The following is a 25531-nucleotide window of genomic DNA, read 5'->3' as shown; positions in this document are numbered from 1 at the left end:
TCAATCCAAGTGAAGGAGGAATGCTTCGTTGCGCATCATTTGGTGCACTACTCGCGTCAGGCGAAGATTGTTGGGTTGCTTCTATCATTACTTGCACCAACTATTTACACCAACTATGTACTCGTTCTCAAATCTTGGTGAATCCATCCAATCTTTTGACAAAACATGATTAAACCTAATAATGCAAATATCTGAACTTACTAAACATGGTCTAATAGGTCAATTATAGTGACAATCTAGCTACCATATACACACTACCTAAATAATTAGAAGATCAAATTATAATATATATCAAGTATGATATAAACTTACTGCTTAGTTCCTTCATTTTGAGATGCCATTTGAAGTTGTTATACACTGGTGCCACAACAACTACTCAACTCCTTTTGTCTTTACCAGTCCAAAAACAATATCCTGTATACAAAACAAAACAAAAAAATTCAGGAGAAGATAAATCTATATTTACGAGAAAAACTATATTTTTTAATTTTATTTTTTTAACATTGGAAAGAGCATGCTATGAACAGATCAGCTGATCAGGTAATGAAAAGACAGAGCACGGAATACACACACAGACTACAGAAAATCAGTCCTCTAATGTATTTACCAAATCAGCAAAGGAAAATGTAAATTTGCAAAGGGAAGTAATAAAGAATAATTGAAGCAAGTACATCTCAATACATGCTCACACAGACCAAGCAAAATAAAACTGATATTAATTTATTGGTTGGATGATTTGGGTCCAAGCTCAAAAAACCGAGAATAAGCAAAGCAGGGCATAATTAAAATCCATTTATTTAAACCTAAAAATATATACATAGGGAACACAAAGAAATCATGAAAAAATAACTACTCCTTATCTTATAGTTCCAAGCATCTTCCATTTAAGAAGGAAGGGAAAAATAGCTACTTTAGTAGCTCAAGAACTATTTAGTCGAAGTAGATTGAAGCAAAGTGACCATGAATGACAACTTTGATTTGATTGATACAAGCTAAACTACAAAACAAAAAGTCATACAACTACCTTGCCCATAAAACGAATGTAGCAAAAAGATTTTCATCACTCAGTACAATTTTTAAAGTAAATTGCTTCACACTTATGTTTGTAAATCTTTCTTCCAGCTTCTAACTTAAAACCCAGATATCAAGAACATCTTAAAATGTCACATGGCCTACCTTCATGTTGCACTAGTCCCATTGATGTTTCTGGATCAGAGCTAAACCTGTAGGAAAGTTTACATGGTAATAGCATCAAGAAATAGGCAGATAAACGTATTATAATTTAAAAGTACATGAAAGAAAGAATTCAAAACTCTTCTAGAAAAGGATGACATGCATGGTATAATTTTTTTAGACAATTAAAAAAGTAATCTATTAATGAATTATACACCACGGTGAAATTACTTGCATTCATGTGGCATTTCTCTATCTGCACATTGGTAGCATCTATGCAAAGATCCTATTGCAGTCATTAGTTCATGTTTTTCAGTGAATTTAGTTGGAAAATCATGATGAGGCTATTTTAAATTTATATAGTAATGAAGCTTTTCCTTTTTGTTTTTTCTTTTTTTTTTCCAGTATGCTGCATTTGTATTTTGTCTCATAGGAAAAACACAGAAAAGTTGTAAATAACAAGCCGTATAAATGAATTTCCCATCACTTTTCTTCATTGACAGCTTAAACAATAGACTAGTTCCCTTACCTTTCTTCCATGAAAATTCACAAAGGGGCAACATTATTCTTTCCATTTTGTTAAATTCAGTAAAACCACATGCAACAGATGATTTGATACATCTAAACATTCAAACATCAAGCTTTCATAAACCATTATAACCATCTCAAAATAACTTTTCTCGCACAATTTTGGACTAAAGTCATATTTTGAACTTTAGATATACACATTGTTCAACATAGAACAAAATTCAAATTAAGCATAAGAATGAGTCCTTCAATTATTCTTTTTTTCTCGTCAGCTCAAGAGAGTTCAATTAGGCAGAAATTCATTAAAGTTATCACTATTGCACAAATAATTTAGAATTTGTTCATTCCAACAGCAGCCAACACAAGAATAAGACAGCAATAATATTATGCAGCAGCATCATATAAACCAGTTTAGCACAAAAATAAATCAATGAAATAGCAACATAGGATCAATATCAGTTTAAACCTAATCAACAGCACCAAGCAAACTAATTTAGCACAGGGCAGATCAATGAAGCAGCAGCAGGAAACTAAATTAGAACAGGGCAAGTCATTACCAGCACAGGAAAACCAATTTCATATAGAATAAACATCAGAGTTCAAACCTAAATCCACAACAAAATCAATTGACTACCTAACCACCTAATTCAACTAAGCTAACCTAATCAAACAGCAACCTAATCAACTAATACCAACATGGAGTTTAAACCAAATTTTGAGTTAACTAAAATTAAGTTTGGTTTTTTTATTAACCTTAACCGTGTATAGCATGTATATGCCTACTTACATATGCTAAGTACTGTATTTTAGGTTGAGTGTTACAGATAATCAGATTGAATCCAAAGAGAAGAAAAAGAATATAATTTTACTTAAGAAGTTATATAATTACATATATAGTTCTTGTAATATATTGCAAAATTAGAATAATGGAAACTCTAGTTGTTTTTTTTCCTTTTAAATTATAAACTTACACTTCATTCCCTTTCAGATAAAAACCTATTTTATTTTGTCCAATCGTTACTTAGAAGATACTTCAACCTAAAGTAGAAGATTGAATGTTACCCAGAGGATTTTGCTTCGAATAAGACTTGCTCACATAATCAGAGTTGCTCTTCGAATAGCAACGCTTCTGCTGGTTAGCTCGCGGTGACAGGAAGCTTGCGGTGAAACTGAACGGGGCACAGCTCAACGGTGAACTCCACCCATGGTAACGGTAGCAGCGGCTTCCCCTGGCGGCAGCTCAGACAGCAGCAGCAGCCGTAGCAGAGCTTCAACAGTGGTGGTGAAGGCAGTGGAGGCGGTGACAGACACTAGCTCAGCTTCTGACCCCCTCTCTCTCTCTCTCTATCTCTCTCTCTCTCTCTCTTTGAAGTTCGACGGTGGCTGGATAGCAGAGGAGCGCGACGCCTACTCTTCTTCCTCGCGGTGACAGGAAGCTCACCGTGACAGGAAGCTTGCGGTGAGACGCGACAGAAGAGCTCAGCGACGTAGGGTTTCTGCCTTCGTCGATCTTGGGGGCTGTGACGAAGTAAGGGTTGGGAGGAAGGTGAACGACAATGGTAAGGGCTGGAAGGAAGGGAAACGACGTACGATGGAGGGGGTTGGGAGGAGCTTGGCGAAGGTGGGGGATGGCTCGAAGGAAAACGGTGAGAATGAGGGCTGTATGTGACGAAGTGATAGGTTTTTTTTTCCTAAGTTATTAATTAGGAGGGAATGGGGATTTTGTTGGGAGGGAGGGGGGATTTTTGGGATTATGGGGAGGGATAGTGAAAAAAATAAAAAAAATTGAATTTAAAAAAAAAGGTGACCATAGACCATCTTAGGCCACCTCGAATAACCGTGATCATAGAGTATCTATGGTCACCTCCAAAAATTGTGATCATAAATATCTTTAGGTCACTTTCCAAAACTGTGATCATATACTCTTTTAGGTCACCCTTTCGAAAAATTGTGACCATAGACCCTTTTTGGTCACTGTAAAAAATCGTGACCATAAACCTCTTTAGGCCACTCCTAAAACCGTGACCATAGACCCTTTTAGGCCACCCACCAAAACCGTGACCATAGACCACTTTAGGTCACCCCCAAAAACCGTGACTATAGACCCATTTAGGTCACCCTTTTTTGAAAAACCGTGACCATAGACCTTTGTTGGTCACCGTAAAAAATCATGGCCATAGACCCTTTTAGGTCACCCCTAAAACCGTGACCATAGACCCTTTTAGGCCACCTCCCAAAACCGTGACCATAGACCACTTTAGGTCACTCCCCAAAACCGTGCCCTATGGTCACCCTTTTTGTGAAAACCGTGATCATAGACCCTTTTTGGTCACTGTAAAAAACTGTGACCATAGATCCTTTTAGGTCACCTCCCAAAACCGTGACCATAGACCCTTTTAGGCCACCATTTTTTAGAAAACCGTGACTATAGGTACCCTATGGTCACCCTTTTTGTAAAAACTGTGACCATAACTTTTTTTTTGGTCACGATAAAAAACCGTGACCATAGAGTCTATGGTCACGGTTTTTTGCCGTGACAAAAAAAACCGTGACCATAGACCCAAAATATTGTAGTGATTTTGACTTGGACATCGGAATGTCTTTGCAGGTACTAGGTACTGCCCCTGCCGCTCTAAGAAAACGGTCTAACACCCGTCTTGACTTGCAAGTGACAACCCGTACCCGAAACTTCCAATTCATATATGATTTAGCTAATAGTACCCGCTTAGTCGTGTAAACTTTACTCTCCAAATTTTTTAACATGAGAAAAAGAGTGTATTAAAGAGCTCAAGTTGATAAAAGAAAATGATTTCAATAATTTTTAAAAGTACAAATTAAAACAACTATAATTGCTTACCATAAGATCACTTTTGAAATTTAGTTAAACTAACTCAATTTTGACAAAAAGACCATGGTAATAATTAATAAGCAATTAGTTGTCGATTAATCAACTCCATAAATTTCATTGACAAGGTCTCTAATAACATGACATATGTGATCGTGTCATCATCGTACGTATAATGTAATATATATAATTGACGAACCCACAGTAGAAATTAAATAGCGAATTAGTCACATAGAATCGGTATTGCTTGCTGTTCTAATTAACTTTGTAACCTCAAAATCATGGCTACTGCATCAACTACCCCACCGTCAGTTCCAGCAATGCCGTCTCACATGAAAGCCTGGGCCTATACAGAACATGGGAAGATAACAACAGTTCTGAAGTTAAATCCAAATTTTCCTGTTCCTGAACCCAAGTCGAACCAGGTACTAATAAAGCTTGTTGCTGCAGCCATTAATCCCGTAGATTATGCTAAGATTGAGGGACGTAAGGTGTATGAGGATGCTGGACATGTTCCATTTCCGGTAAGACATCCTATTTATTTATGTGTTTCTTCTGTTAGTACGATGAGAGAATATTGTGTTATCTGTGTACAAATATATAGAAATCGCTTTTGATGAATGAAGACAGATTGAAAATTACTCTGCACCGTTTGGCGGATCTCTCAGTGCTTTTAAAAATTAGAAATAAATATTTATATAGAGAGGTATATTTTAAAATAGAAAAGTTATTTATATACTAAACTTAGCCATTATATATATATATATATATATATATATATATATATATATATATATAAATTTATTTTTAAAATGTATTTTATATTTTAATATATATATTATATATTCATGAATAATTTTAATGATTAATTTTAATATATATTTTATCTAATTATTTTTAAAATTAGTTGACACCTATTAAAATTGAAAAATTTAATTAATATAACATCATGTTAATGAATATCCAAATTTGTTCATATATTTATGTTTATTATATTTTTTAATTTTTAAAAATTATTTTATTAAACGTAAAAAATTTTAATAAGTTATTTTTAAAAAATAAGAATTTTACTTAACCAAGGCTTAATTAACACCATTTTAAAGAGAATATTAAATTGTTTTCTAATAAATCAGAAATTAATGCTAAGAATAAATATAGATAATAACTTTAATTAGTTAGTATTAGTTAATTTTATTGTATATATTTATTTATTTTATTTTTTTTAAATATTTATGAGTTAGAAATAAAATTTAAGATTTAAAATTTAAAATTTATAAAAATAATAAATATATAAATAAAAATAATTTAAAAAGTTTAAAATAATATAAAAAAAGTGATTTTTGCAATAAATTTTTTTAAAAAAATGTTAAAAAATTATGAAAATTTATTTTTTATTATATTTTTAGTTCTTAATTTAATTTTTTTAGTCTAATAATATAATACAACATATTTTAACACATATTTTTAAATATTAATAATTAATTATTGATAAAAAATAATAAATTTTGATAATTATCTATTTAGTATTCAATTTTTTGAAATTATAATATTAAAAAAATGACTAAAATTTATCTTATTTAGCATTCATTACAAAATTTTTATTTAGCATTTATTAATTGTAATGAATACTAAATAAAATAAGTTTTAACTATTTTGTACTAATTATTTTTTATTACCAAATATTTTCATTTTTGAAATAAGTTAACAGTTTCTAACCGCATTAATTGGAGTTTCTTTTTATTCTTGTTTTGTGGGTGATGCATGAAGATTGTTCCTGGCTATGATGTTGCCGGTGTGGTGGTGAAAGTAGGAAGTGGAGTGAAGAAGTTGAAAGAAGGGGATGAAGTGTATGGTATGGTGGAGGCAAAAGATGTTGGGTCTTTGGCTGAATACACAACTGCACAAGAGAATGGTTTGGATCACAAGCCTCCAAATTTGGGCTTTGCTGAAGCTGCTGCCATTCCTTTAGCAATTCAAACTGCTTATGGAGCTCTTCGCAAGGTTGGCCTTTCTCCTGGCCAATCTATTCTTGTTTTGGGAGCTTCTGGCGGCGTTGGAACCTTCGTTGTTCAGGTATCACATTTTTTTTTCTTTTATATTTACATTTTAATTTTAAGAATGTGAAAATATTATGGGTGTTCAAATTCAAATCGATTCAAATTAAACCGTTCATCTAATTCAATCCAAACTGAAAATCGATTAAAACTGTATTAATTCGGATTTGATTAGATTCTATTTTTTGTAAACCGTTGGATCGGATCGGATTTCGAATCTACTTTTCATAACCGATCCAATCCAATTCAAACCGCACAATGTGCTATAATATTATTATTTTATTATTATATTTACAATTATACTTATATAGCATATTCAATTTATTATACATTTTTATATTATTTATGCATTATTATTATTTAATAAATATTTTATGTTCAAAATATTATTTATTTAAATATTTTAACTAACTTATAATTTTATTTCTATTGTTATGTTATTGTTGGCTTTTTAAAATATTGTTAATTATTTAAAATTTAATGTTGAGACTTGATATATGTATTTAATTTTTTTTAATTTATAAAATCGTAAATCCAATCCAATCCAATCCAAACCGCTTGAAATTTGATCGGATCGGATCGATTTTTTTTTTAAAAGATCATCCAATCTAAACCGCACTGCAAATAAAATTAGTGTTCGAATCGGATGAATTTTTTATTCAAAACCGATTCAAACCGCACGGCGAATACCCTAAAAAATATTACCTGATCCACACGTCTGTATAGTACAATATTTATTTTGACTAGTAAACCTTGTCCCTGTTTTAATTTGATATACATAACAAAAAGGCTTAACTCCTATTAATTTTTATAGTTCACGAAATTTTTAGTTAAGTTTTTATAACTCAATTTTTATATTATAAAAAATTTAGAATATTCATTTTTGTATTTGATATATAATAAATGATAAAATATTATAAAAAATAAATATTTTAGAATTATTATCTTTTTGCTGAAAAGTAATTAATAACCAATAAGAATTCAACACCAAAATTTTATTTAGTATAAACATTACATCGTAAACCTTTAAATTGTAAAGACTTAATTAAAAAAAATTAATAAAACTACCTGGACAAATAAAATAATTAAACCCAACAAAAATCTAACTGCTTATTGTGTTTTAGTTTTTTACAAGGGTCTAATGAAACCTTCAAAAAAATTATATAAAATAAATCTCTAAAAAAGAAAAATAATTATATTAGTCCCCAAAAATGTTAACATACAATTTTACGGGGCGGCTGATGGGTGATGACTGCGCAATAATTGACTAATGGTGGAAACTCAGGGACAGTCGACTTCACGTGAAGTTGATATCTGAGAACGGTCAGATGATTTGACTGATTTAACTAAATTTTCATCTAACGGCTCTCAGATATCAACTTCACGTTCAATCGACTTCACCTGACTTTTCACCTTGACTAATATGCTTACAATGTTTCTGTTTTTGTCTCTCATGCCATGTATGTTTAGTTGAAAATTAAAGTTAAGAGAATTTTAATTGATAGAGCTGATGACATGGTAGAATTTGACTTGACTTACCCATCGTATATTTGGCAAAGACAGGTTGCGAAACATGTTTTTGGTGCTTCCGTGGTAGCAGCTACAGCTAGCACTGGAAAACTGGAATTGCTGAAGAAGTTAGGAGTTGACATGCCAATTGATTATACAAAACAGAACTTTGAAGATCTTCCTGAAAAGTTCGATGTAGTCTATGATGCCGTAGGTGAGGCTTTACATTTGGGAATATATATATATATATTTTATGCCGTCCTGTATGATTAATCCGGATTCAACCCTGGTTGCGTATCTAGTTATGATGGGTGAGTCTCTAAACAAAAATAACTTAATTTTAGCCGTTTATCACTTGAATTAACTCTGTTAGTACATTTAAATATATAATTTAAATTTTTTTTAAATATATTGATATATCAATATTTTAATAATTTTTAATTTTTGATCTTAATTATAAAAAATATAATATATATATATATATATATATAATTAAGATCAGATGTACCCACATACTTAAAAAATAAATTTTATAGTTTTTTTTGTTCGCCTAGTATGATTAATCCGGATTCAACCCGGGTCACACACATCTCACCTATTTAAACAAATTCTAGCCTCTTATCACTCGAACTAACTCCATTGGTACATTTGGGCATATAGTTTACTTGCATTGTAGAGTACTAATTAATAATGAGAAAGTTTAGGGGTCAGCATTTTTATTAAAATCTGATCAGCACTTAACCATCAAAAGAAAAATGAGTAATCCTATATCGTTAGATGTCATCTCACACCATTAAAAATATTGATGATGGCTAATTGATGGTTATACATCACTGCTGGTCCCTATCATTCCTCTTAAATTACTTAACTACCAAAATAACTGAATACAGGACAGAGTGAAAGGGCATTGAAGGCTATGAAAGAAGGTGGCAAAATTGTAACAATAGTACCTCCTGGAATTCCACCAGCAATGCTGTTCATACTCCCTTCTGATGATGAAACAATGTTACAGAAGCTAAGACCGTACTTGGAGAGTGGCAAGGTGGTGCCAGTACTTGACCCCAAGACTCCATTTCCATTTTCTCATACTGTTGAAGCACTCTCTTATTTGCTAACTCGTAGAGCAACGGGAAAAGTAGTCATTCATCCCATCCCTTGAACATAATATACACAAGTTTCTTTATCTTTTCGACCAGAAGAGAGGTTTCTTTAGTTTGATTCCCATTGAAATATATATGTTGTTGTCATTTCTTTAAGGTGTGTGATAAAGAGAGTGAGCATTATGACGTTTGTGTATCGTGGTTGTAATTGTCGTCAAACTATCATGTGTAACAGTATTTGAATATATCAAATAAATCAACTATTCTTATTGGAAATATTATCTGAAATATATCAAATAAATTACCTATTTTTTGTTGTACATTTGTCTAAAACTGTATGGCCGGTCCTGGGCCATGTCAAGAACTATATATAGTTGTTCAAATGAGAAAGGAGTTTGTAAGAGATGGGTGAAACAATTTTATACAGTGATATGGAATGTCTGGTTAATTAAGTAGGAATGAAAATATTTTTCAGAATCCACGAGAAAACACACTATTTAGTTCAATAATGCATGTAGATTAGTTCTCTTTACAAAATTATAATACACGAATTTGGGTCTACATATATATACACCAATTTGAATCCATAAAGTGGATTAACCCACTTCTTACTTCTTTTGTTTTGTGCTTGTTTCTTCCAGCTAGAACTAACAACCTCTAACCAAATCTCATCATGTTCCAGCACCACGTTCTAGTGTAGTAGTAGCGATCACCACCATTCTATTTCAACATCATCCTATTATAATCTAATTTAATGAGCAATCAAATAAATCTAAAAAAAATTGCTAAAATAAAAAATTATTCAACTAACCTCTTTGTTTATAAGTTCTGCCACATAAGCAATGTCATTTAATTGGTACAAACGATCTAACTCATTCATCACTACACTCTTTTTCCTTTCTTCTTAGTCGCAACAAATGCCGGTCAATAGGAGATTTGGGTGCTTGCTAAATTGTTTGAGAGAAAAATGATTTTAGAGCCTTAATATGCACTACTAATTATTTGTGTAAGAGTCCGCTAAGTAAAAACGCTGAAAATATTTTTTTATGAAGATATTTTTTTATAATTAAAATTTAACACATATAATAGATTAAATCGTGTTATTTTTGTCAAAATTAGGCTAGACAAATTAATTTTGACCGAAAAATGGAGAATTAAATCTTGAACTGATTTAAATTAATATTATTTTTTATAGAAAATGACTACAATATCTTATTATAAAAAATGACTAAAATACTTCTATTATATATATTAATTTTAAAAATCCTAAATTTTAGCCTTTTATTTTTTTATCGTAGGGTTAGGATTTAGAATTTTTAAAATTAATATATATATATATATATATATATATATATATATATATATATATATATATATATATATATATAAAATAAGAGTATTTTAGTCATTCTCTATAATAAGGATATTGTAGTCATTTTTTATAAAAAAAAATAATATTAATTTAGACTAGTTCAAGATTTGATTCACCATTTTTTTGGTTAAATCAATTTATCTAACCTAATTTTGACAAAAATAACATGATTTAATCGATTATATATATTAAATTTTAATTATTGAAAAACATTTTTAAAAAAAGACGTTTTAGACGTCTTTATCTGAGTGCTCCCGTGGTATACTCGTGATTTATTCCTATCAAGTGCCTATTAAACCATGGCATTTTCTTGTGTTTTATCTCCTACATAATAAATCATATAGGATGTAGAAATTTAGTGTTTTGCTACTAGACCTTACTAAATTATGGTTGGGTCAAACGATTTCGTGTTTTGTGGGCATGCGCTTACTAAATCTTGGTAGCTAGAGAGTAATAATTTGATAATGGCAAACTATATTGCGAAATTGCTGTAGGAACAATGATTTATGTTTACAAATCGTAGAACCCTATATATATCCTGTAATGATTTTATTTACATAAAATAAAAAATAAATATATAATAAGAAATGGTTTAGGACAATCTGTTAATAAGAATTTTATTTTATTTGGGTAAAAAATTATATATATATATAGGTGTTGTCTGTGGTGATTAGTTAGGTTTGGTGACTAGCGTGGCTATCCCAAGTTAGCCTGTAATCAAGCGACACCGACACGTACTGGATTGAATAAAAATGTTGACTGCACGAGTTCAAACTTAGGGAGCGGTGACTATGCTAATGACACGGTAATTGTAAGCGGTTTCACTCTTTTTTTTGGGTTAATTTGAGCCCGTACAGATATCACAGAAAACCAACCATCATAAAAAATAAGCCAATTAATATTATGAACAAAAATTAATTTCCTAAATTCAATGACACTAGCACACACTGAACTTTAATCTCTCCAAGCCAAGACTTAAAAAAACAGTTCAACTAGTTATCTAAAAAAAATGATCTTTTATTCATCTTTTTATTATAATATTAAAAAATATTAAAATAAATTCATCCAATAAATTTAGTACTTTTCTAAAATTAAATGCATATTTAAAATACAAACTAAAATTTAGATTTTAAACTTTAAAATTTATGTTTTATTATTAATATTTTTAATTAATAATAAATTACAATTAAATACAAATTATAAAATCAAATTAAATAAAATTTGAAATTTTAATTTTAAAATTAATAAAAGCTTTAAAATGAAAAAATATTACTGCTCAAATAAATAATAAAAATTTTAACTAATACTATGATAAAAATATGTTAAATATATTTTTATTGAATAAAATCTAAAAAATTTAACTTAATTATTTATTTTAATAATTTAAAAATATTAATATTCAAATAAGTAACGAAAAAATTTAATTAATAATAAAAAAAGAAATATTAGATGCATTTTTATCGAATAAGATATCAAAAAAATAATTTTATTTTTAACTTTTAAATTTAAATTTTAGATTTATGATTTTGGATGTATTTTAAAAATATTTTATATATAATTTATTAATTTTAGATGTGTTATAATTGAAAAAAAATTATTAACATACATTTTAATAATTCAAAAAATATTAAGGTTCAAATAAGTAATAAAAAAATCCAACTAATAATAAAAAATAAGAAATATTAGATGCGTTTTTATCGAATAGGATATAAAAAAATTAATTTTATTTTTAACATTTGAATTTAAATTTTTTATTTATGATTTTGGGTGTGTTTCAAAAATATTTTGTATATAACTTAATTTTATATGCGTTATAATTAAAAAAAAGAAACAAATTTTATGAATATAAATTTTAATAATTTTAAAAGTGTTAACGTTTAAATATATAAATAATGAAAAAGTCTAACTAATAATAAAAAATAAAAAATATTAGATGAATTTTTATTGAATAAAATATTTAAAAAAATAAAAAACGTATAAAGAAAATAAAATATAATAAAATATCTATGTTACAAAATGGGTAAAAAATAAAAAAAAATTAATATTTAAAATTTAAATTAATTTTAATTATTAATATATTTATCTACAGAATAAAAATATTTTTTAATTAAAATTTAATTAAATAATTTTATTTAAATTAAAAAATTGATTAAAACCTAAAAATTAAAAAACAACAAGCATCTTCCAAAAGAAAAAAAAAAAGAAAAAAAAGCCACGACTTGAAACCAACTGCCGTAAAAAAAAACACAAGTTACTGCTTACTATGTTAATCAAACTTAATGATACACTCTCACAATCCATATTATCATTCTATTGCGTAGTCAACACACGTAGTCATTTGTAGCCACCACTGGTATAGCCATCAGAGACACAACCTATATATATATATATATATATTGATTGGCGTAAGTCTAAATGTCATGACTTAGGTATGATATTGATTAATGTTATTAGATTTTATATTAAAACTTTGGTTTGTTTGCTTGATCTTGTTCTAGTACTACGTTATTATCTTCCTTTGGTTCACAGGTTGAGTGATAATTCCAAACAAGAACAAAAAAAGCAAGAGGAGGAAGAAGATTGAAAAAGTGAAGTAAAGAAGAATAATATTAACAATTAAAATGAAAAGTAAATTAAAAGGTAAAGGAGATTAATCATCTAAGAGTAGAATATAATTACATGGAATAGTGGAAATATGAATAACCGCAAATAAACACTACTCTCTTCTTCGTAGTATGGATTATTGAAACATATATTGTAATTACAAGCGTACTATTTTATTGTTTGTTTACTTTGAAATTTTAATTTAACAGCAAAATTGAAAAGAAAAATTTGTACACCAAAATAAAAGACAATCTCATTTATTAATGGTATAGGTAAAATTATAATACTCAACAATAACACATTGAAATATATCATACATACACATATATATCTAGCTACTATATTGAGTAGTGCAAGCTATATATGATATAAACCTACTATTCAAAACTAATAACCGAAACATATATAGTATACTTTATTTGTTGTTCTTAAATTAGTAGAAATTAAATAAAATGAGATATACTGGTAGGACCCATCATCAGATTCATGAGGTATATAAGGAATCCATGCACCAGCAATAGTAATCAGACCTTGAAATTTCAAGCATTTGTTCAGGACTCATTCTTTCAAGCTCACTTTGTCTCCAAGAAGCAAAATTGTTTCTGTTCTGAGGGTCAGATGCCAAAGGGTAATCCTCCATTCTATGTGCCTGGGACCTCATTCTCTTGTAGAGTCTCATTGTTGCAACACAATCATCATAAGGATCCTGTATCCCAGTTTGAATGTCATACCTGCAAAAAAGTACCTTTATTAACATTGATGTTTCACATGTACTGTCTTTCCTTTCCTTTTTGAGATTGTTACTTACCCTAGATATGTTTGTGTTAAGTATTTAAGTGAGTTGCTCAACTTGCTTGTTTTCATCAGAGGAGGGTATTTTGCAGTGTCCCTGTTGACACACAAATTTGACACGTTTTAAATTCTGGATACTGATGCAATTATACTACAATATAAAATATTGTGGTACCTATATCTATTCTTCTTATTATAAAGTGTATTGTGAATCTATACATAGTTTCATGTTATGTGTGTCTAATAATATTGAATTAAATTTATTAAAGAAAAATATTATATACACTATTTGATGTGTATATTTTATATTATATGTACAAAACTTTCAATCTTTATATTGAAATAATTGATTAAAAATAAAAGAAAATATGAAATTTATTTTTTATAACATAAAATAAATTATAAAAATAAAGATGTATATTTAATATTTTATGCTTGTTAATATTAATTACCTTATCTTTTCTGGTCGATATTCTATTTGGAGACATTCTAGGTCATGATCCAAACCATGACCAACAAGAATCCTGGCTTTGCCACCTCTTGCTCTAATTGTCCACATGGGCTCTCCATTGCAAAGGAAGTCTTGAATCTTCCTCTGAACTTGCCTCATTGCTATTGCATCCCTCAAATATTCTGCTCTAATACCTGTTGTCTCGTACCTGTTCATCAATCATAATCTGCATTAATCATAATTCCTTCTTTTCCTTTTCAATCCAAATCATTAACAGTTTAACCAAGACCTAGTGAAAATTTTTTTCGTTTGTTTTCCTCGATATCTTTCAACTATTCGGTAAATTAAACACTAATTCATTTAAGAATTTGTTATTAGCCAATACAGATTGTTGCATAGACAAGACGGAATTCGAATTCTAATACTTAATTATGCGAACAAATGAGCTAATCACTTGAAAAGCTGGTTGGATGTAATAATGGAAGTTAAAAAAGTGATTAATAATACGAACCTATAATTAGTGACTGGAAATGGTGGTTTGACATAAGAATGGAAGATGATGTTCTCATGCTCATCAATTATGCAGACTCTTGCACAAAGATCAAGTGAGCCATCACTGCCACCACCAACCATCTTACAAGCAAGTGCAACTACTGGTGCTCCTCTTGATCCAATTGTCAAATTATCTCGAAGACCCATGCTAGAAAACCGACCAATCATTCCCTATTATATAATATGCAGCAGTAAAGAAAGTTAATTAAAAAATTTTTTAATCAAATTAGTTTCTAACAAGTCATATAGATGGATGTATGTATATACAGTTAGTCCAGAGAGTTGGCATTTTTCTTGGTGGACCCTGCGCGAGTTAGGGCTGTCAAACACCTTCAAGCAAAACTTGCACCCTCGGTATGCAAATATATCCCGGCATTCCTGTTTCGGCAATGGACCTGAAAAATATAACAATAAAAAAATCAGATCATAACCATACTTTTATTTTATTTGCCTATAGTAGACAGACAAATTACTAAAATCTGTCGCAGATCTCAACTTCACTTAAGAGTCTATCGCTGATCAATAGATTATTGCATGCACAAGATAGGATTTGAACTCCGACACTTGCCTAAGTGGACGAGTAATACTTTTAAATTGCACAGTATTGCGAATTGCAGTAATTAATTAAGACCTTGATCTTAAGTGTCGTTAGTGAAAACCCTAGCTGTAGTAAAATAAAATGAAGACATCGTGGTGACACTTTTGTAATAAAAATTAAAATAGAAACGAAAAAGAAAAAAAAAAGAAAAAACGACCCTAATTTGATGTTTTAAAGAGAAATAGAATAATGAATATTATTATTATGGATTTATATATTACCTATAAGGTGTTCCCTTAGAGACTCAAATGACCTGCAGTGTTTTCTGCAAATGGCACAAGTTGGTTCATGACCCGAATGGTATGAGATTCTCATGTGCTCCACCAAGTGCTCCAGTTTGTTGAACTGTCTGAAGCATGCCGCACACTTATTCCTATTCATTCACATCAATTTAACATTTGTAAATTTCGTTTACTTAGTTTAATTTGGCGAGATAACAATGATGTGTAACTAAACAAAGCACAAAACATCCATTATTATCTAATCTAATTAGTACATGTATCCACTCATTCATATACTCAAAGAATAATTAAAGTAGTAAATTATATCATGTATATTACACATACACTAAAATTGGTTATTAAGGCTACGTTTGAAAGAAGATTGAGATTAAAACATTAAAATTGAAAATTTTAAATAAAAAGGTAAAAATTAAATTAAGTTTTGATATTATGTTTGGTGCAAAATGTACTAGACTGAGTATTATGTTTAGTTTAACATTAATATAAAAATTGAAAAGATAAATTTAAAATTTAAAAAATTAAATAATTTTTTTTAAAAAATTGTTATTAAAGCTTTATTTTATATTTTTAAAAATTTTAATTACCTGTATCCTTAACGAGAGAATTAAAATTTTGTATCTCGAAACTGAAATTTTTGTTGTAGAAATCTTTGATGGACTATTAAAGACCAAATTATATTGTTTAAGTATTTTTAATTTTATAGAATTGAAAACCACAAATTAGGAGAAAGGAGCATCTATGACTCTAACTAATCATCATGGTAATAAACCCTTACATATTAATAAGCACGTGCACTGATTGATGGTTTGTGTAACTAACCATGCGTGTGCTTGTGCATCAGAGAGAAAGAGAGAGAAAGAGAGAAAGAGAACCTGTGAGTTTCTGAAGACTCAATAATTCTGGAATAATCCATAGTAATTCTTAACAGTGATGTATTGTATAACGTGTTCTGAATGAGAAGAAAAGAGTCGGAGTTGAGGATGAAGGTAATAAGAGTATGAAGGTATTTATAGAGTGATGCAGGCCAAGTTAAAGTAGTTAATAGCTTTGGTTGAACCAAGTTGCATACATAATAGTCAATTCCTAAAGCCACAATTATTCATTCATCATCATCATCAGTATATCTCTCATGATTCTTTCTTCGCCCTCTTCTCTCTCCTTCGTTTCTTTTCTTTTTTCTTTTTTTTTTTTGTTTTAAATAATAATCTCTGGCAATAATCGGCCATGCAGTTTTTGTATCTATTCTATTTTGTGTGTGTAGACCATTCTTACATTCGTAATAATGATCTATATTCCACAATCCAGATTCTCGGGGCCCAACTTTGCCGTTTCTTTCTCAGATTCCTTGTCATTGCTTTAATGTACATAGTAGGTGCAAAACATGTACCATCGTTATTGGCTTTGGTTAAGTATTTCTTCTACTTAGGTATGAATTTAATTTAAATTATAAAAAAAAAACATACACCTCCAATGTACTTCATCTTTAATTTAAAAGAGTTTAATTTAAATGTATTAATAATATAAAATATTTCATATTGTTTAATTACGTTTATTTTTTTAAATATTCATCCGTTCATATAGTCTATATAAAATTATTTTACACCAAAGTTTTAAAAATTAAATTGAAGATCGAATCAGTAAAATTAAAAATTTAAAGGTTTTGAGGTTCGATCAAAATTCAACCGAAATTAAATTAAATATAATAAAATAATATATTTATATATAAAATATATAATTTTTTAAATTTTTTGTATTTTATTATTTTAAATTGATTCATTATTAAAAAAATAGATATTAGCGGATTATTTAACCAATTTTTTTATTTTTTTAATAACTGATTTTTATTAATCTAGTCAAACCGACTGATTTAATTTGATTCTCAAAACAATATTTTAGAGAGAGTGAAAAAACAAATAATATACCTCGATATCCCTAATTAAAACTAGAATACATATTTCTGTTTTTTCTTTCTTAACTTTATCATATTTTAATTATTTTCTATAATATATGTGATTAATTAAAATTGAAGAAATAAGGAAATATTTGGAAACATTGCATGCATGTGATGCCTACGAGTCTATATATATGAAAGTAGGTTTGACCAACAGATGATTCGTCTTTCTACAAATCTTTAAAACCTGCTTGGATTTCATCTAAGGTCGTCTCTATCTGTGTATGTAAGGAAACCGAGGACTCATTCTTCTCTCACTTAAAATTTGGGTGGCAACCACTTAAATCTGAAACGAGTCAAATATTCCCTTTTTCCCTATCTTGTCCTTTATACCTTTGAGGAATTTTTCTCAGCTTCCATGGACAATTATTTTTCAGGATATGTTAATAAATTATTGCAAACGTAACCTAAATATTTCACTTAGAAATTCATAGAAAATCTTATTGTATGTTATCTGTATGATTGGATAAAATAGAATGAAAATTATCCCGGTACTCTTCTCAAATTAGAAGATAAATCACCTTTTTATATATTATCACATATATAATAAAGGAGATAAGATTATGCTGTTAAAATACATCATCTATCTATACAAGAGGTTAGTTTTGGATATGTGATGTGCATGATGAGCCAAAGTTATTGCGAAAAATGATATAATTTTATTATAATTTATTTAAAAAATATTTGAGACATAATAAAAGGAGAAATATTAGAAAACTATAAAAATTTATTATTTTTTATCTTTATTTAATTATTAATATTTAAAACTATGATCTAAAATATATTATTGGATTATTAGGCTAAAAAAATTAAATTGATGGTTAAAAATAATAACAAAAAATAATAAATTTTGATAATTTTTTAATATTTTTTGATAAAAAGTTAATTTAAAATATTATAAATTATCTTATTTTATATTTTTAATTATTATTTATTTTATTTTTAATAATTATTAAAATAATTAAATAATATTAATGTAATAAGTATATAATTATAAATATTAAATAAAATAAAATAATTTTAAATTATTGTCCATTTAACATAACCCGATTTGTTATGTATGCTGTAGATAGAGTACAAACAATCTCCATTTGTTGTTTGAGAATAATGGCAAGAAAAAGTAGACAGAAAAAAAGGGAAGGGTGGACCGTGTGGCCATCCACAGTAGTGATGACTGATGAGTAATGTGCAGTGTGTTGTGTTGTTGAATAATTGAAAAGAGAAAAGAAAGACAATACCAATCATGCATTATTATTATTATTATTATTATTATTATTATTATTATTATTATTATTATTAGCTTTGCTAGAGAGTTAATGGAATATTTATATAATGTGTACAACGGATTATTTATTTTGCCTAATATGAGTTAAAAAATGAACATCCACGATAAAATATTACTTTCTCAAACACATCTATACTATCTAGAATAACCATATGACTACCAGGAATAATAAATATCTGTATATCCTATTGAATCGAATATCCTTATACCCCATTGTACACATCGTATAAATATTCCATTAACTCCCTATACTTCCTCTATTATTATTATTATTATTATTATTATTATTATTATTATTATTATTATTATGTGAGCAGGAATGAAACTGACGACTACTCAGCATTCCTTGCCCTCTCTATCATCCAAATTCCAAACACGTTGATGCTGCTAAATTGCTCATCATCATATTCTTCAATTTGTTCCATGTATCTATCTATATATATGAATGTTTCCACCATCGTCTCATTGAGGGTGTTTTTGGAATCAAAAGGTTGGAAATGACTTGAATCAACCTGCACTGCATATAATGAATATCAGTAAATTAGATTTCCCTTTCAGCGAAATTTCAAGAGTGAAATGTTTTATACAAATTGTTTGGGACATTTTTTAATCTCAGACTTATACTTTTTATTTTTTCTTGTAAATCCAAGGCGGTGGATTAATTTTGAGTGGTTTTAGACTACATTATTATCCTAAAACAAGAAGAGTAAAAATATTTATATGATGATGATTCATGTCTTACGCTTTCTATCGTCATTCTTTCATCATTTTCATGTTGTTAAAAAATTATATTAATCCAAAATTAGATATGTATTTATGTGATTGCTCCTTGAGTTGTTTGGTTGGAACATGATAATTGATTATTATTTTTTTTTATTTTTTTGAGTGATTAATTGTACTTACATTTTTAATTTTAAGATTTGAGATTATATTGATTATTAATTTAAAATATAACAGTTTATGTAGTGTTTTAATTTTAAAAAATATTTTAAGATTTATATTAAATTATAATTATATCTTAAAATATTTATTTTTAATTTATTTATTATTTTATTTTAAAATAATTTTTTAATTGAATTGAATCACGGTTAAACCGATTAGATTAATAAACTAGTAAATTAGTGATTAAAGTGATTCAATGATCAATCCACTTCTTAAAACCTTGATTGAAACTAATAAGATTGTTGATGATTTTTTGAGACTATTAAGATTTACTGAAACTATTAAAAACTAATGAGATTACTAAGACTTCTGAGCTTGAAAATATTAATTAAGATGACTATTTAGTACTCATGAAACTAATAATGAAAAGTACAATTATTTTAGACGAATTTATTTTTAAATAGGTTAGTTTAACCCTAAACTTAAACTTTGTATGTTTAGATATTAAGATTGTCTAGCAGGTTCATCATGTCGTTTTATATAGTTTCTATTTGAAACTATTATCCTACTAAAACTTTTGGATTCTCACTTGTCGTGAAATTTATGTTTTTTAGATACAGGTAGGACGCGATGCATCTCACTGAGAATGTGAGACTTGTTGGTAAAATGAAGAAGACTTTACTTTTGAAGTTATTTTATTATGTAGTACTGTTTTTTGTTTTTGAATACTGTATTATATATTCTTCTTAGATGTTTTATTTTAAAGAAATAGAATGTATTTTGTACATTTTTAGTTTTATAATATTCTAGCTGACTTTTTTTTCACGAGTCAAGATTAGTACTTTTTATGTATTTTATCATGAATCTTTTATATATATATATATATATATATATATATATATATATATATATATATATATATATATATATATAACGACCTTTTAGTTTTAATATTTTGTGTGTGATAACGGTCGTCATTTTATTTATTTTTTCTTCATATATTTCTAATTATGCTATTATCTTTTGAATATTATATATATATTTTTTTTAGGTGTCATAATGTCTTATCACATCTAATTTACAATTATAATGTATGCTTTTATGTGATAGAATATTATAATATACATAAAATTAATACGCTTAAGAGCTAACCAACTTGTTCATGCTTAATTAATAGAAGTACGTAAGCGACTCCTTGAATCTCTCCCTTAAATGAAATGAAACTTTTTTTCTGTTCAAACCTAATTTTAAATAAAAATCTTTAACACATTATAAAATAAAATTAATAATTATATTAATTATTTTTATTTTAATTAAGCGTGAAATCACAAGTTTAGTTTTCATATTAACTATTTAGAGGTTTATTCTTAAATTCTCCTTTATTAAGTAATGTCTAAGTAGTAATGCACTTCCTATAAATTAAGCAAATATTAGAAAATTTACGACTTAAAGTAAAGAATTCAGATTTTAGAATTTAAAAAGTGTTACACTCTTTACTCCTTTGAGATGTATTAGCATTTATTTTAAGTATAATATAAAGAAAAAATATATGGTACTAACATATTATCTGTCAATTTATTATTAATAATAATTAATTATTATATTTTAAACACATATATAAAGAAATATATGCAAAAAATATATTTATAAAGATAATTCTATTAAATACGGCATAAAAAAGACATTTTTATTAAATACATTTATAAAGACACTTGTTTTAAACACAATTATAAATAAGAATTGGTAGAAGTTGGCAGAAATATTGTTGGTAACTTAACAAGATTGTAATGTAAATGATAATGTAATGGACCTTAAATGAAAAAGGAAGAGCATGAAGTGTTTTTTATTGGACTTGCTCTTAGCTAAGCAAAAAGGTGAGAAAGAGGGCACCGGTATGCTGGAATATTCATGGTGAGTTACGCGCTTGCATGATGGTGTTATGAGTGGTCCTGAATTTCATGAACATGTAGTTATTATGAATTAAAGATATTCTATCCGATGCAACTTTGTGAATTTGGTTGGGGGGCTCCCACACTAAGTTAAATGAAGAATCCACTTTTAGGGTCCCCCGTTATTCTTCATAGTCAAAAGAGAAGAGGGTCCTTCTCTTCTTTGACATTCCCTAGGGTTTCAAAGTCAACCTACCCACGTAATATATGCTAGGACTATTCCCATATACAAAATAAAAGACGCTATAAATTGATGCCTTTAGAGAATACCATAAAGCTTACATGTGCTTAGCTAGCTACAAACACCTTATCTGGTTTTTCTGAAAGTGACAGCTTTTAAACTCTTCTACCTTGGATTTGAGTGTATGATAATAAATGCAATTTTTTACGAGTAAATTTTTATAATAGTCTCTAGATTTATATAAATATTTAATGTAATTTTTAAAATTTTAATTTTTTTATAGTAGTTCTCTAAATAGAACTCCGAGCACTTATAGTGATCTTTAGGCATATTTTTAGTGATGAGTCATCATCAGAGCACTTACGTAGCGTCGTTTTGTCACGCTGAATGGCTCCAACGATTAGCTTAGCTAGCACGTTTTTAATTTATACCCACATTGATCCTTTTCTCTGTATTTAACCCCAAATTTTCAAATTTTTAAAAAATTTATTTCTTCTTCTTGTTATCGTTTTCTTCTCACCCTTCTGGTTGTTGTTATTCGTTATGTCGATGATGGGTGGTGGTAGCACTGCTGGTGGAAGCTCTATTCGTTCCCCATCTAGTTGGAACCAGACGAGAACGCCAAGTAAGAGCAGAAGATCGGAGCTACTAAAATGGTGCGGTTATGACTACCGACCAATTTTCAGGTGGTCCGGAACAAATTCAAATCCAAACAAACCATTTTATGGTTGTCCCAATTATAATGTAAGTTAGCAGTATTACTTGTGTTGTTATGATTGTCCTTACTTTACTGTTTTTCTCTTGTTCTTGTCTGAATGTTGATCATGTTATATCTTTTGTTGGTTACAGACAAGTAGAAAGAGATGATGTGAACTTTTTGTGTGGATAGATACTGAGAATGATGAACAGGTTGATAAATCAGAATCTTATAGTGATGATCATCAAGTGAAGGTGAACTTTGATTGGAGATTTTGGAGGTTAGAGAAAGATACCCAAATGCAAAAAGTAGTTACCTAGTTGTTGGTATTAGTTGTGTCTGTATTGATCATGTTGATGATTATCCTATATTGTAAACCATGAATGAGTTGGTGTTGGATTTTCTGTATTCATTGGATGAGCAATAGATGTAAAAATAGTATTTGTTGATGGAATAAAAAAACTCAAATAACTATAAATGTATTGTGTTTATAGTTGTTCATGAAATTAAATGAACAAAAAACAGTAATATGTTAAAGAAGGCAACAAAAGTAATTGAAAACCACAAAACATAAGTATATTAAGATAAATTTTATAGTTTAGCAAAAAATAGCCTGTGACAAACATAAAGGGCAGCCAAGTAACATGAAGTTGCTAAATGTAATTGTCTCAAAAAGAAGGACATCACAACGAAACATAAAAGATCACACATTCTTGTATAGTTATTGTCTAGTGAAAAGGTCTAATAACACAAAATAGAAAGCTCTATACACATTTATCTAAAGTCTTTAATTAATTCATTTTTTTTTATACTTAAATCTTGGAACGGATCCAAAAAATTTTGATAGTGGTGGCAAAATATATATAATATAATAAAAATTTTTATAATAAAAATATTATGTGCACATAAAAATCAGTTATCAAATTATTTATTAATCATTATATATTTATATATAAATATATATATTTTTAATTTGTATTTTTTATTTTAATATGTATACATGTGATTATTTTTTATGCATATATAATATGATTAGTCTTTAAAGTGTATAATTTACAAATTAAAACACTAAAATAGTAATTTAAATGATAATATATAATTTAAAATTTTATTATTTAGGTTTTATATTTAAAAAAATTGAGTAATCTTTTTCTTTAATAATACAATCGAAATATCTCTCTTTTTATATAGAATACTGCTACATATTCAAGTTTTTTTTGTTAACTAATTCCAACCAAATTAGTCTAAGATAACAAAAATCAGTTATGGCTAGCATTATTTAAAGTCTTATTGTTTAATTTGATTAGACTTAATTCATAAAAAGACTTGAATGTGTAATATTACTCTTATATATATATATATATATATATATATATATATACTTATTTAGAAATTTACTTCTCATACAATTAGAAGTCAATTTTTATTGAAATTCATAGTTAAAAAAGTTATTTCAATTAATGTAGTTGTTACCGAAAAAAAAAATTAAAACTAATATAAAAAAAGATAAATAATACTCTTTCAGATCGATTTCTAAAAAAAAAAACACAAATTTTATTTAAATTAAAAATTGATCATTCTAACGATATCTAATATACAATTCTTAAATTAACTATGAAGTACTTAAAATTGAGTAAAAAATTATTGTGGGGTCAAATTCAATAATTTAATGGGGACAAATAAATTTTATTATCATATACTACTCAAAAAAATTTCAAATTATAGTGGGGGCACTTGCCCCTACACTTATACATGTGCATCCGTCCCTGGTTGGGATGAATTTCATCAAGTTGACAAATTTTATTGTCGTTCCTGAACTAGCTGACGGAGGAAAAATGTCGGTAAAAAATTTCTCAATAAAAATCGCATTACAAATATAGATCTAAATCGACAATTAAACTTTAATCAACGTTTAATTTGTTTGTCACTTAAGCAAATCCAATAAAATTAACTGAAGTATTTAAACATTGGGTCGTCTCTCAAGAAATTGCAGGAAAGTGTATTTATTATTGGTTATGGGATTGTATATTTTTGGGGTTTTGAAATAAGGAACAAGAAAATATAAATTGCGAGAAAAATAAACTAATAACTAAGAAAGGTCCTAGCAAGGATTGAGAATTAGAATTCATATCCTTATTATCATCATCAATTGTGATGGTAAGTGCAAATCGCTTTCACTTAATTATCCTCTAACAAATGAAGAAAAGTCAAGCAAGCAAAATCGACTTAAGTTCACAAGTCCTAATCAAAGACTAGATTTAGTGAGACTCAAGCCAACTAGCAACTTTCAATTACCAATCAACAAATCAACAAAAGAATTTTGATAACTCAAGAGTCTCTAATTAATCAATCCAAGTTAAGAATATAAAAATCTATTTTAAAATCCAACCAAACATTTTATCAAACACTTGGAAGGCACAAAATAAAAGTATAGAAAAGTAACAAGAAATAGTAAAATCTAAGATTAACAAATGCAAGGAATCAATAACCAACAATTAAAGAAAGAAGCAATAAACATGAAATACCTCAAATTGCATTAAAAGAAAATTAAATCTAACAAGAAGAGTTCATAAACTAAATTGGAAAAATAAAAAAATCAACAAGAGAAGATAAACTAAGATACTAGAACAATAAAAGGTAGAAAAGAAAGTAAATTAAAGCAAGATGGAAATCTGAATTTGAGAAGAAATAAAACTAAAAGAAACCCTAAAACCTAGAGAAAGGAGAGAGTCTCTTTCTCTATAATTCTACATCTAAAACCTAAAA

At 28.0% G+C, this 25531-nt stretch overlaps 2 protein-coding genes and 1 long non-coding RNA gene across 3 annotated transcripts; 1 reads left to right on the top strand and 2 right to left on the bottom strand.

The window, feature by feature from the left end:
- Positions 1 to 268: 268 nt before the first annotated feature.
- LOC130933199 (uncharacterized) lies at positions 269 to 8227 on the bottom strand. Its single transcript, XR_009067644.1, has 3 exons — positions 8140 to 8227; positions 1177 to 1223; positions 269 to 414 (listed from the first exon to the last, which is right to left on the bottom strand). It is a non-coding gene; the product is annotated as an uncharacterized LOC130933199 (long non-coding RNA).
- LOC130933198 (2-methylene-furan-3-one reductase-like) lies at positions 4779 to 9469 on the top strand. Its single transcript, XM_057862748.1, has 4 exons — positions 4779 to 5070; positions 6314 to 6619; positions 8164 to 8323; positions 9000 to 9469. Exons 1-4 carry the CDS (start codon positions 4828 to 4830, stop codon positions 9266 to 9268), a joined length of 978 nt encoding a protein of 325 aa, XP_057718731.1. The 5' UTR covers positions 4779 to 4827; the 3' UTR covers positions 9269 to 9469.
- Positions 9470 to 13503: 4034 nt separating this feature from the next.
- Positions 13504 to 16780, bottom strand: LOC130932392 (uncharacterized). Its single transcript, XM_057861711.1, has 7 exons — positions 16693 to 16780; positions 15800 to 15951; positions 15248 to 15375; positions 14940 to 15151; positions 14430 to 14636; positions 13994 to 14074; positions 13504 to 13916 (listed from the first exon to the last, which is right to left on the bottom strand). Exons 1-7 carry the CDS (start codon positions 16731 to 16733, stop codon positions 13670 to 13672), a joined length of 1068 nt encoding a protein of 355 aa, XP_057717694.1. The 5' UTR covers positions 16734 to 16780; the 3' UTR covers positions 13504 to 13669.
- Between the last annotated feature and the right edge of the window lie 8751 nt (positions 16781 to 25531).

This window comes from Arachis stenosperma, chromosome 6, assembly GCF_014773155.1.
Source record: "Arachis stenosperma cultivar V10309 chromosome 6, arast.V10309.gnm1.PFL2, whole genome shotgun sequence".
Lineage (NCBI taxonomy): Eukaryota > Viridiplantae > Streptophyta > Magnoliopsida > Fabales > Fabaceae > Arachis > Arachis stenosperma.
This window is presented reverse-complemented; position numbering and strand designations above follow the sequence as displayed.

Coding starts and splice junctions, on each gene's coding strand:
- LOC130933198 (XM_057862748.1), top strand. CDS start 4,828: ATGGCTACTGCATCAACTACCCCACCGTCAGTTCCAGCAATGCCGTCT. Junction 5,071..6,313: donor CTGGACATGTTCCATTTCCG/GTAAGACATCCT, acceptor TGATGCATGAAG/ATTGTTCCTGGCTATGATGT. Junction 8,324..8,999: donor TGTAGTCTATGATGCCGTAG/GTGAGGCTTTAC, acceptor AACTGAATACAG/GACAGAGTGAAAGGGCATTG.
- LOC130932392 (XM_057861711.1), bottom strand. CDS start 16,733: ATGGATTATTCCAGAATTATTGAGTCTTCAGAAACTCACAG. Junction 15,952..16,692: donor GAGTCTTCAGAAACTCACAG/GTTCTCTTTCTC, acceptor GTGAATGAATAG/GAATAAGTGTGCGGCATGCT. Junction 15,376..15,799: donor TCTAAGGGAACACCTTATAG/GTAATATATAAA, acceptor TATATTTTTCAG/GTCCATTGCCGAAACAGGAA.